This window comes from Orcinus orca, chromosome 12 (genome assembly GCF_937001465.1).
Source record: "Orcinus orca chromosome 12, mOrcOrc1.1, whole genome shotgun sequence".
NCBI classification, from domain to species: domain Eukaryota; kingdom Metazoa; phylum Chordata; class Mammalia; order Artiodactyla; family Delphinidae; genus Orcinus; species Orcinus orca.
Window position 1 is genome coordinate 77,415,021 of NC_064570.1, and position 13,922 is coordinate 77,428,942.

Sequence of the window (13,922 nt, forward strand, 5' to 3'; positions counted from 1 at the left end):
AATATTGTTAGAATATTAGACATGGTTTCTAAAAATCTTCAAGAATTTAGGGGTAAAGCTCCTATGTCAATATAAAGAACTTACCCAAGAATAGGAAAGATTTGCAGGAGAAGCTATTGGGCTCATGAACCTATTTTTGTTTGTTTTCTTGTTTAACACCTATGGTCTTTTAGTGAAATGATATGGTATTGACCCTCACATAAACTACTGATTTGAGTCTCAGTTTAATTGAAAATGCCGTGTCTTTCTTCTCTTTGTAGAAAGCATCATCATCCACCAGTTACGTATGAACTCCAGATGAAATGGTAAACCGAGCACACACTGGGTGTGTACTTCTTCTGAGTCCCTGTTGAACGGATAGTATTTCTCCAGCTCTCCACCATCACTAAGGTCCTCTATGCTACTGATCATGACTGGAAATAACTTTCTACTTCCAGTGAATTTTTTTGAGGATACAAATGTAAAAACTGAACATGGTGTTGCTGACAATATAAAAATACGTAGCATGAGAGCAATCCAATCTTTATGTCAAAATAAATTTCTCTTCCTTTTGCAAAGCTTTCAGGTCCATGGGCACATGCTGTGTAATTTATTTTTATAATACACTTTGTAATGTGATTTTTTACTAAAGTGTTTCCTTTTTCATAGTCTATGGCACATGTATCTGTAGAATACACTGTCAGTTCTTCAAAGTATTGGTAGTGGTGCATTCAACATGGTAACCTATACTTATTTTCTTTCATCAATTTGTTATTTCTGGAAAAAAAGAAAGAAAGTACAACACTCTACATATTTCCTGGGGTAAATTCAAGAGGTGAATCCAAAGCAGGAGATTCTGGAAGAGGTGTCATTATTGTTTGTACAATGCTGTGCTTCTGACCATGGTACAACACTAACAAATAACACTGACTTAAGAGCTTAAATACTTAAGCCGGTTTTTAAAGTTGATCTTTCTAGTGCTCTGTGCCCAAAACCTTGGATGAATTGGTTTTCATATGGAAGAAATTAATAGAAGGAGCTGTATGAGTTTAACCAGTAAGACTTACAGGAACATCTTCTACTGACAGTTCAATTATATTTCTGTTTGCATTGTTTACTTATATGTACAGGTCTTATAATAAGGACTGTGATATCAGGATATTTCTCACAATCTACCCAAATGAAAGCCTGAATATAAAAACTGACCTAGATGCTATCAGCATCTTTTTAAAATATGGTAGGAGAAATCCCAAGATAGAAACTTTTTTTTTCTTGATAGCTAGGATTTGGACAGGATAATCTATAACCACATATAGGTTAGAGAATATGTTCTTTAAAGATTCAAAGCAAACATACATTACTCAAATCTCAGTGTCAGACCTGCTGTTGAATTTAGGATTATGTGAAAATATGCATCAGAAATCTACTTGAAACCCTAATAGTATAGGTTTTTTTAAAAAAAGACTTTGTTAGTATCGACATGTTTTCAGTAAGGTCTTTAGAAAGATAACTGAAAGATAACTGAAGAGTTGACACATTTTCTAGGTGCAGAAATCATGTATCATGTCACTTTACTGAGATTAAAGAAAGAATGCCTCTGAGTGTCACAAGGATAACTAGAAAGTACACAAGTAATACTATTGGCCCTTTTCTCCAGTCCACAGCTTTATCCAGGTTCCTAAGGCCAAGAGGGAAATCCACACTTCATCTCTGGAACAGAAACATTAGGTTTTAAGGTATACCTTGCGGAATTAGCAAATCATATTTGGTAGCTATTATAAATTAAATAACTATATTTTATGTAAAATTAGTTTTGATTTTTGTAAGTAAAAGAAATGCTACAGTAGGTTTTTCCTAGCATGAATGATTGTGAATGCATCACAGACCTGCAAGCCTTTCGTTACTGATTAAGAAAACTAGAGTGTGTATGTGTGAAGATTTAAAAAATTGTTATGGCTTTTGATTTCTGAAAACGTTTCTGAACTGTAAAGACAATTTCTATGAGAAAAGGGTTTTATTTAGTATTGTTGTATTTTTTGACTCACAGTTAAGTTCCCTGTTTGCCAATGCTTATACTTCTGATGGCAAAAATATTCCGATATATCACAAACTAGCGTCTGACGCAAATAACTTTCTGAACATGTGGGAATTTTATTACACTAAGAGTGAACAGGCTAGAGGATAAAACTTTAAATACTTCTTGACTTTAATTTAAAATATTACAAATAATTTATATACATTTGGATCAAAAGTTTTTATTTCTCCTGCATTTATAATGAAATTTGGTACTTGCAAAGCAGAGTGAGGGTGATGGTGTGATCCAAGTCATTCAGATGGATACAGAGCTCTTTTCTGCCTCTGCTATGGTTAAGTCTTTTCTTCAAACTCTAATGGAATCTGAGTGACAGATGAGTAAAATTAACCTAAATTAATAAAAAAATTGTCTTGAAATAAAATAATAGAATATTAAAAATTAACAGAAAATAGAAAACACCAAATAGTCATATCCTTATCTAATGAATAAACAAACAAGATCATAAATAGTCATATTCCAATATCAAAATCCAATTGAAAAAATTGCCCCCCATGGGCAATCCTGGCACCATCCCAGACTCACATGATTTCTATAGCTTTTATTATAAGCAAATCTCCGATCATCAGTATGAGTGAGAATCAGTTTTGAATGGAATAATTAGGTTTTCTGAAATATAGTCATAATCAGTGTTTCCAGGTTAAGGCATATAATTGAACTAATCCATTATGTTTCCCTTTTCTTTTTGAGAGGAGAATGTTTTTTGAGGGTATCTTCTACAAAGATTTTTTTTCAATTATGTCATAAAATATTAGGGTGTGATGAAGTTAGTGGTAGAGGAAATATTCCAGATATTAGATGCCTGGAATGGCCACAAAATGTGCAGAATGAACTGCATCTTAGGACAACCATTTGAAAAAAAATCATGGTGTGGAATATCTAGCTTAAACATTAACAGAGACACCAACACTATTGAAATAATTCACAGCTTCTAAAAACCAGTGACGAGGAGTAAATGGTGTATCAGACAATGCCTTTAATATGTTTGTGCCTTTTCTATTTATACTGTGGTTGAATTTTCCTGGAAATAAATAAAAAACATAGCAAAAGTAGGGTGTGTTCATGAATTTGATGAGCAACAATTCTAAAAACAACGAAAATGCAAGATGGAAGTTTAAAAAAAAGTGTATCTGGCATCTGAGGCCTATACGCCCCTCTGGACTCCCACATTTACGCCTCTGCTAAAAATACTAATGAGAAGGCAAAAAGGAAAAATGACAAAAATTGTTGTAACCAATTCATAAAAATTGGGAGAGTTTCATGGAATTAATTTTGCTTAGTGACCACTAAAATTTTATTTTCTTAAATTTTCAGCATTTACTCCATAACTAAATGATGAAAACTGTGTTTGTTACTTAGGGAAAATGCCATAGATTCATAAATTTACACAGAAATATTTATAGGTGCCATGACATGATTCTTTTATTTTCTGGTGGTGTTTTCTTTTTGTTTGTTTATGTTATTTGGGTAATTTTACCTCACCATTCACAGATTTTGTTATTTTAACAATTCAGATCTGTATTTCTTTAGATTTTGCTTTAAAAATATCAGATGTTAGCTCTTCCAATATAAGAGACTTACAATGTGATCAGGTATTCTTAGAAGTCTTGCAAGGTTTAATGGATTTTCAAAAGCAAAAGATTGCATTGAAAAATTTTGGAGCTACATTCTATTTTCACAGCATTCTCAATTTTGTTTCCTTTAAGTTTTGTTAAATCCATGAGAAGCTTATTATTTTTCACTACAGCCGAGTGAATTTATGGATATGTACTTGTTTTTTCTATGAATGTAATATCCTACTTTCAGTTCTTCACAGGCTATTGAAATTATTTAACCAATTAAGACATTTTCTGTATTATTTCCAAAGCCAACTATGTTTATCAAAATCTCACCAGAGTGAGAAAAATAACAATTGTGATATGAAAGCATTGTGCAATATTCTTTTTTGAGTTGGAACATAATATTCATCAAATTAAAATCATTTAAAATGAGTATTCAACTTTATTTTTACTTAAAATTGTTTGCTTTAAAATAGTCTTCCCTTCTGCATTTTGTATTTTCTTTAAAATATGGTGGTTTTGACTGTGAATACGCAGAAGCAGTACAGCAGATCTGCCAAAATGAGAGACGCTTTTCCTTGGAGTTACATCATAGTTTGATTCCTTAGTGAGATGAAAACTGCAAGACACCAAGAGACGCAGCTGGTTGCAGGGCTTCCCTCGCCCCTTTTAGCCTCCCCAAATGCTTTGTCCATCAACATTCAGATATTTCCCACTGCATTCCGCTGTCATTCTAAAGGGGGATTACTCGGTAGAGCGAACGCTCCTGAGGTTTTCCAGCAGTCCTCAGCCAGCCTCTACAGGGGCAGTTGGGTAATGGTTTCAGCAGAGTGTGCTGGGGGTGACTGTGGGGTTGTGCTCTGATCTCTTTTATTTGTCAGCCTTGTGCCGGAAATGGTGGTCCATTGCCATAGCCGATCCGAATGTATCTTTGCCTTACTGGGGACAAAGGAATGGGTTTCTCCTATTATTTAAAGATACACATATCCAAAAAGCAGGCAAGGCTGATGTCTACCCAAAGATGCCTTCCACAGGAAAGCTGCAGATGTTAGGGGTCTTGCCCATAATCGCAGCTCTTTGGCTTCTCTTCTTGGAGGAGGGGAGCCCTTTGGGGCACACGGTTTAAGAGCACTGTTATTTCATGACTTCCTGGGAGAAGGGGTCTCAGGCTTTCCATCATATACGTTCAAATGGATTATTGCCTTTGAGTCCTGGGCTAGAGTCACTTTTAGTGAGGACAGGCTTTTCCCCTAGGGAGAGAAACCGGAGCAACTTCTCTGGGCCCCATGTTTGCTGGCAATAGGGCACACTGCACCAAACTCTTCTTTCTCTGAATGTCATTAAAGTCTGCTTTTGGAATTTGTATTCAATGAATCCCAAGGAACGTATGAAAAATGTCAAACACTGAGGTCTGTCTTCAGCTGGGGCAACCCTAGTGACTGCATGGTCCCAGGCGCAGCAACCTGATCCACAGATGATGGTAGGAACCCAGTTCCCTGCAGTTCCCAGATCATTATTTTTTTTAAAGGTAATCAGTCCTCCTTTAGTTTTCCCTGGCATTATTTCCAACATCTCTTTCAGAGATAAGTATCTCTAAGGATAAAATAATTTTCTTCTTTCTCTTCAGGAGTCCATTTGTCTGTCCCATTCTGCCTTATATTGACCGGCATTGGTGTAAAACGCTGTCTCCCTAGTTTGACTGTAAGCTTCTCAGAGGCAGGACTTGCATATTCCTCACAGTGAATAGAATATACTGGATAAACGTTTGCAAAAGGCAATATAATCCCTTCTTCCAGCTGCTCTCTCCTAATCTTCACAGAAGTTTTCCATGACCATAAACACATACTCAGTGTTGGTCTTTCTGACTCTTACTCCCATTTCTTTCTCCTCCTTGAGAACAAGGTATATGCATAGTCAAAATGGCAGGGTGGGGGCTTCCCTGGTGGCGCAGTGGTTGAGAGTCCGCCTGCCGATGCAGAGGACACGGGTTTGTGCCCCGGTCCGGGAAGATCCCACATGCCGCGGAGCGGCTGGGCCCGTGAGCCATGGCCGCTGAGCCTGCGCGTCCGGAGCCTGTGCTCCGAAACGGGAGAGGCCACAACGGTGAGAGGCCCGCGCACAGCAAAAAAAAAAAAAAAAAAAAAAAATGGCAGGGTGTTTTATAGGCACTTAAATATTGACTCCTAATCCCAAAGGGTTGCTCCTTTAGCAGGGTGTTCTGTGCCGTATCTTCCTCAGCAAATTGACCTGCCTGGTGATTCTACCCCTGCAGAAGCTGGACCCACTGAAGGTTTCAGATGCAGAGTATCTGGATTTAACAAGAGAAAACTCTCAGTAATCACTGATTCTAAGGGAAGATATGCTCTGTGCAAGGACAAAGGGCCCTCATCTTATCAGATCACCAGATGGTCTGTGCTATCATAACAAGAGAGTTGTGGTCAGTCATTTTTGATTCACAGAGAGGCTAAGCACCGGTTCCCACATAGAGCACTGGTGCACGTAGGCAGTGGGACGAATGGACCACATAAGCTAACAAACTGGGCATCTCCCAGAAGTGGAAGGAGCCAGAGATCTCTGTTTCTAGGGCAATGGCAATCTGCTAAGATCTTGCTTGAGAATAAGAACATGATCAACCAGGGTATATGGTTTTGCAAATTATTAATAATAAGTGTAGTATAAGGTTCAACTTTCTGTACGTCCCTTTAATTTTGATTCTCTTCTCTCCTGGATAGAGAACCACAATATCACTTAGACCTTAGGACCAATTTCCTCACAATTTAGTTTTTGACATCATAAAGAGGATAAGGTGTGGTACCTCCCCAGACCCTCTATAAGTCCCTGTGCACACATTTTATATGGCACTGACCTCATTATATTTCAATTGTTTGTTGGCAAATTGTCTTTCTCATGGAGTAAGGAAAGTCTCTTTCCTCCATGGCCCCTCCCCTTTTAAAAATAATTTCACTGTTACACATGTGTCAGTTGGCTGTCAAACAAGAAACTGCAACATTGTATTTGAAAGGAAGACCTTATCTATAACTGATGGTACCTGTAATAGATAAATGATGGAAAACTATGTGCCATGGTATGTAATTGACTGAGGTTCTATACAGCGGAAGTTATGAAGTCTGAGGTCTCATTGGAGTTATGTTCTTTCATTTAAAGAAAGTGTGGAATTACGAGAAATGAAACCTTATTTCCTTCCCAAAACAAAGTTCTTAGACTGTCTACTAAGGAATTTTGGTGTCACTGTCTTTCCTCTAATGAGATTAACCATTAAAATATCTTGCTTGACTTGTATTTCTGATTACTGACTGTGGTTATTTGTGAACTTGCAAAATCTTCATCACAACACCAATGACCTCAGGCTAATCAGAGAATCTCAGTGTGAGAACAAAAGGATTTTCTTAAAAGCCTAACTGAAAAAGTTTAATAAATACACTACATAAAAATCAGGAGAAGGTCAACTTTAAAATCAATTTGGATCAATCTCTGATGCAATAAATACAAGAAATCAAATTTATTATACAGTAGATGAAAAATTAGTCAATAGTCAATCTAAGAAAAAAATGGCAAATTTTATTTGAGCCAATCTGAGGATTATAACCTGGGAGGCTTTTAGAATCTTTTAGAAAACTCTGAGGACTGTTCCATCTGTTAAAGGTCAAAGTACAGTCATATAAGTTTTTGAGACAAAGGGTTATATGTCAAATGATGTACAGTATTGCCAGTTTATACAATCCAGATCTGCTCGTACAAAGGGAGTAGTGGATCATCCTGACCTTTTACAAGATTAAGAGGGAAGCTTATTTCCTAAGGAAGTCTGATTAATGCAGATGCACAACACACACTGAAGGGGAGGGAGGAGGCCCAGACAGGCAGAGAAAAATTTTATGTTCAAATTTTTCTTGTCTTGCCATAAAATATGAATTTTATTTCATCAATTTCCCCCCCCCCCTTTTTTTTTTTCTTTTTGCGGTACGCGGGCCTCTCGCTGTTGTGGCCTCTTCCGTTGAGGAGCACAGGCTCCAGACGCGCAGGCTCAGCGGCCATGGCTCACGGGCCCAGCCGCTCCACGGCACGTGGGATCCTCCCGGGCCGGGGCACGAACCCGTGTCCCCTGCATCGGCAGGCAGACTCTCAACCACTGCGCCACCAGGGAAGCCCAATTTCCCCTTTTTGATCATTAATCTTTTGATGGAAAGCATTAGGTGATCAAACATTTGGTCCCTTGATGCCAGGATGGTTGCTTTCATGCTCTGGGTCTATCATGTCCCTTGATGTTGGGTCTTAATAGCCTGGTTCTTTCTTTCCTTTTAGGGGGTTGTACTAGTAAGATGTCTGGCAAGAACTAATAATAAATTCCAAGTTGTCCAATAGGACTTATGCCAATTTTACCTCATATGTGCGTTTTGCATGTTCATTAATTTATTGAGAACCGTGGATGTGATCAGTAGTTTCAAGTTGTCTAGATATCATTATCTTAGTAGAAGTAGGTAATATACAGCACAAAAGGGGCAAGAAGCTGCCAATTTATAAGTTACACAAACTGTAATCACAATTGCCAGTAGAAGTAATGATGTCATTACGTACATGTTTAAGCCAAGATCCTTCTAAATCAAACCATTTTCCTAATCTTCCCCTAAAATGGGAAGAGGATCATTCAGAGCAGAAATTTGATTCTTCATATGTATCATAAGATGAGTTACATCAGACGACAGATCAGATATAAAAACGCAAGAGGGAAGAGATATGGGAACATATGTGTATGTATAACTGATTCACTTTGTTATAAAGCAGAAACTAACACACCATTGTAAAGCAATTATACTCCAATAAAGATGTTAGACAAACAAACAAAAAAACAAAACCCTAAATTCTGTATGCATTATATCACAAGTTCCCCCTTGGGAAGCAGTTAGAATATCAAGGACTATGTGATTTTGTAAGACACTTTCCTCATTATGGAGGCTTCAGAACTGAGTAAGCTATTGGCTTGATGACTATCATTTAAAGTTTGCTCAGTAAATTTTGTTAAAACTACTATGTGATTAATGATATCTTCTGTTCCAAGTAAAGAAATGGCCAAATTTCTTTGGTGGCCAAATGGTCATAGCATTGGAAAACTGATTGAAACCCAGCATGCTCACATTAAAAGCAGATTGACAGGGGCTGTTTCCAAGGCTACACACAGGTGATCTTGAGCCCAAAAGAAACCAACTGTGCATCTTCCCAACCAACCTGGGGAGAGCAACGGCCATAAACTTGTTCCACAAATCCATTGGTCCCATTAGAGCCACCCAATATTTAATATCTAACGAAAAGGAGTATTTATGGCCAGGTTCAGAGGAGGTGTCATTAAGTTGGCCAGGTAAGAAGATCCCACTTGGTAATATTGGCAGTAATGGTAGCTTGCATGGTTTCTTTCTTTTAAAATAAAATTTCTAAGGACCATCCAATTAGAGCTTTGGAGAGGAGAAAACTACCAAGGTAATCTAGGAGTACCGGAAGTAGGTAATTGGCCACAAACCCAGCAACTAGATTAATTTTTTGAAACTTGCAAATGAGTGAGCCCAAGGAATAAATACATTTGGTTCATAAGCAAAATACAGTCCTGGTCCAGTATCTTGGGTCAGCTGTCTACTTCAGATGTCATCTTCATCTCGTCCTGGTCTGGTAGTGCTGGTCTAAGTTAGTCAAAGTTGGGTGTCAGAAATAGGATTGCAGTTTATTCAGGAAACAAGGCCTAATATGGCCTCCTCCAACTTGGCTGTAAAGAGTCCTTTATCTGATGTCTTTTCCAGTATGCATAATCTTCTGGTTGTAGGTCATGGGGCATCTGATCTTCATCCAAAGATAGATTACTCTGATAAGCTTCAGAAACAAACTTCACAGTAATGCAACATAGAAACAAGGAGTTTATTGGTAGTAAGTTATTTATTGGTAGTAAACTTCACAGTAATGCAACATAGAAACAAGGAGTTTATTGGTAGCAAGTTATTTATTGGTAGTAAATATAAAAAACCCTCGAAGACCTAGAATTTAATGTCCACTGAAACATAATTTTTTTCTCTCTAAAATTATCGTTATTTCTATCAAACGTAGCCAAATTAAGACTAATTTATTTGCAAAATAAGTCTGGTTTCAATAAATTTGGCTTAATTATTTACACAAGTGTAATTGATCATATAGGCTCTTTTAAGTTGGCTGTGCTGGAAATTTTTATAAGGAATCTCAAATTAAACTTTTAAAAGGCATCAAGGCCGGGAAAGCCATGTCAAGGGCTTGCCATCAGATTCTGCCTGCAACATCTATAAACTCCAGTGTATTCCTCTCTTCTCAGGGTCCCCAAAATATCTCGAGATTCCTGCACCTGCCAGGAGGTGGCCTTTCTTATCCACCTGATAAGGCTGCTGGGAACCTAAGAGTCTCCAATTTCTGGAGAGAACAGGTAGAGAGAAAAGATAAATGTTACAATTCTACTTATAAAGGTATAATTTACCAAATTGCTATGTTATAATTGTAGCTTGAGGGGAAGGGTTTCCTTATATCTGGAAAACACAGATTAAACACCAGTAATATTTCAGATAAAAAAACAAAAAAAATTATAACCATATTCATCAGCTCCCTCAGTCTTATGTAACTAATCCCTGATCTTAATATTCTGTTAAGAGTTTTATGAAGCCATCAGCTTTTCCATTAGAATTGTTTAATTTCTTACCCAGTTCAGCAGTATGATCTAAAAGTTATCAGAAGCCTGTATTTGTCAAAAAGTCCTTTATATGAATCTTCTTGAAGACAAAGCATTTCTTTTGCAAAAGCATTAGAGTACATCAATAACTATCTATAAATGACAAAAGACTTAAAAAGGCAAGGTTAAAGATCTGATTACAATGCAGTTGACAAAGAAAGCTGGTTATTGTTGAGGCAAACAACATTTAGATAATAACTAGAATTATTACAGATAACATTTTACTAGGACGTAGTCAACTTTTAGAAATTTCATATAATCTCTAGGACATTCATAATAATGACATTTACCCATACAATATAACCTAAGAAGGTTTATTAGCACTCATTGGACAATGTTTGTCATGTAATTTAACATACCAAATAAGTCCAATTAGTTTAATATCATTCCTTGGTAAGGAGAGAAAACAATTCTCTTGAGATGTTCCAGGGGCCCTTTAGAAAGCATCAAAGGTAGCTAGAGGTCAAACAAATTTCAATTAGAATTTGATCTTTGGGAAGTTTCAAAAATATCAAAAAGGTTTCAAAACACTTAGTCAAATAAGATCATAGGTCATTGTGGATCAATACTTATTCACTTAACCAAAGTAACAATAAAAGATTTCAAAAGCTAATAAAGTTATAACACATAACTTAAAAGGTAAAGAAACTTTACAATCTGCTATCAATCTGTCATTCATTTACATTCGATTTACTTAAAAGGTTCATTATTCAAGTTATTTTTCTTGTTGACAAATATTGTAACAGGAATACTAAGATCTTATTTGACTTCTGGTAAACCTAGCTAGGTACAATAAAAGTATTATACTTAATGTTGATGACTCTAAAGACATGTCTGTATTAATTAAACTGACAACTTAAACTTGTTTTCATGCATTAATCATTAATCTTAGATATTGTGATCTTGAAGTTCATTTGGGTTAGTTTTTTTTTTAATATTTATGAGTATATAAGCACTTAATTTTCTTCAAGCCAATTAAATAGAGCTCTTTTACAAATTAATTCTGGCAATACTATACATCTACAACACACATACACAGATAATGATGTGCAGGTGAAAAAAAGTTAGGTGGGTAAAGCAGCTACTATGATGGCAGAGCACAGGAGATGGAAAGGAACTGGAAGGATATCAAGGAATCTAGAAAAGTCATTTCATCTACTTGGACCTCATCTGAAAAGGTAAGTTTTAGATTAAAAATCTAAGGAAGTTTTCAGTTCTACAAGGGTTGCCAAACCTCCCGAATTCAGACTTGGGCATCCGACGTGCAGCCAAAACCAACCACTGAGACACTGGTGTGTGTGGATAGAGGAAGGTTTATTCCATTTAGCCAAAGTGAGAAGACTAGAGAGCAAGACCTCTCAGCTCCATCTTAACAAAGAAGCTAAAGTGGGGAGTTTTATGCAGTTAGGGGGCAAGAGAGAGGAGGCTTCAGGGAACTGACGGGGAAATCTTTCTTCAGTCTCAGAAAACACCTGGTGCAGCCAGACTTCTGGGCGGCAGCAGCTGGTCATACCTTCCTTAAGGTCATTCATTTCTTCTGCAACACAAACTCATAAATTCTCCTTGTGACCCTGGAGTTATCTCCTCCTGCCTGACCAAGAAATAGTACTTCAGCATCTAAAAATTATATCGTGAGAACAAGTGGTGCTGGGCAGGGAGCAGGCGGTCAACATGTGTGAGCCAACAAGGCCTCATCAGAATTTAAATTGTTTGATTCCAGTTGCTAAAATGTTAAAGGGTACTAAAATCACAAGGGGCCCGGACACACAGGTCTATATTTCAGTCAACATGGACTTTTTATAAGAAAAAAAGAGACAAGGAGTTAAATCATCTTTCCTATGAACAAACAGTACTAAAGAAAAAGGAAACAGGGCTTCCCTGGTGGCGCAGTGGTTGAGAGTCCGCCTGCCGATGCAGGGGACACGGGTTCGTGCCCCGGTCCGGGAAGATCCCACATGCCGCCGAGCGGCTGGGCCTGTGAGCCATGGCCGCTGGGCCTGCGCGTCTGGAGCCTGTGCTCCGCAACGGGAGAGGCCACGACAGTGAGAGGCCCACGTACCGCAAATAAATAAATAAATAAAAAGAAAAAAAAGAAAAAGTAAACAGTATATCAGAAAACATATATCATGATCACTCAGATCACTAGAACAACAATAAAAACCTGAAAGCAAAATAATTGACCATTCTCACAGAATGCTGGAACAGCAGACCACTTAAGGAACCATCACACGTAGTGGGTATAATGATGTAGGCAGAAATGGGGAGAGAAAACTTGCCGTATGCTTTATATTTTTGTATTATGCCTGATGTTGTTTATATACATTTACCAGTCAACGGAACTTAGCAAAACGCTTCTCCATTAACTTTGCTAGGTGAACGTTTTCCACTTGTGCCTGAGGTTGAAATTTACATAGATCAAAACAACATACAGACATACTTATGTTACCAGTGCTGTGCTAAGAATTTGAGAGATGATGACATCACATAAGCAAGTGAGTTATCTGCCAGATAAAGAGTAGATTGACTCACCTCCTGAGACTTGAAGTCATTTTGAAAATACATTTAATTATAAATTATGAGGCCCAAACACTCTTTTAGTTCCCCTTCCCTTAGCTCACCTTCCAAAAGGAGTAACTATAGACAAAGCCTTAAAGAAAATAAATGTTGGGTACTTTTTTCAAATGATGTGACTTACTCTCTGCTCTGGATTTCAAAGATGCCAATTTAATGTGGGTTATATATAATTAAAAAAATTTTTTTACAAATATATACTTATTGCAGAAATTTTGGAAAATACAAGATTGCAAAGTAGAGAATAAACATTCTCCAGCTGGTCACTGGAGGTTATCACTATTTACTTTTTAGTTGGGCTTTATACTACATACCTATGCTACTTTGGTATTATGATTTAGTCACTTTTCGTATCATGAGTATTTCCTTGGGTCATTAAATACTTGGTAGTTTTAAAGTGTCTGCACAGAATCTTATTTTATAATAATGCCATACTTTGTTGAGGTTTTTTGAATTATCCAAAGTAAAATAAAGAACTGGCTATTGAAAATTGGCAGTTGTGTAGCAGTTGAATAATAATAATAACGGCTGGTTAGCCGTTAAGGTGGCGTGTTGCAGTGCAGAGTGCTCGGCTGTTTCCTGTTTTCTCCTGATTGCTCGTGTGTAAAGATGCCTTGTCGAGCAGAAACAAATGGCCGTCCAGTTTATTAAAATGCCTGACAGCTGCACTTCCAGTCACCTGGGCCTTGAATATAAATAACGGAGCATACAGCGAGCACATCTAGCGATGATAAATACACCTTTTATTTTCCTTCCTCTCCCCCCTCAAAATGGTAAATCTGATCATCTTCACATATGAACTTAAAATATGGAAAATGTTGAGGAAGCAAACAGATGGCTTGTAACTTTTTAGGTACTTATAATATGGTGTATCTTCCTGCTCATGAATATTCTGTACTATAACCATTGTTTCTGTAGTTTAATTAAAATGTTTTCCTGGTGTTAGCTTTAAAAAAAAAAAGTAAAATAA

At 37.1% G+C, this 13,922-nt stretch overlaps 1 protein-coding gene across 1 annotated transcript in view; it reads left to right on the forward strand.

Annotated features, from left to right (window-relative positions):
- FILIP1 (filamin A interacting protein 1) overlaps positions 1 to 4,288 on the forward strand; it is a 269,457-nt gene extending 265,169 nt beyond the window's left edge. The window contains exon 10 of the mRNA XM_049695668.1: positions 261 to 4,288. Coding sequence (XP_049551625.1) covers positions 261 to 301 — 41 coding nt within the window. The 3' untranslated portion in view covers positions 302 to 4,288. The remainder of the gene's footprint in view (positions 1 to 260) is intronic.
- Positions 4,289 to 13,922: the final 9,634 nt, after the last annotated feature.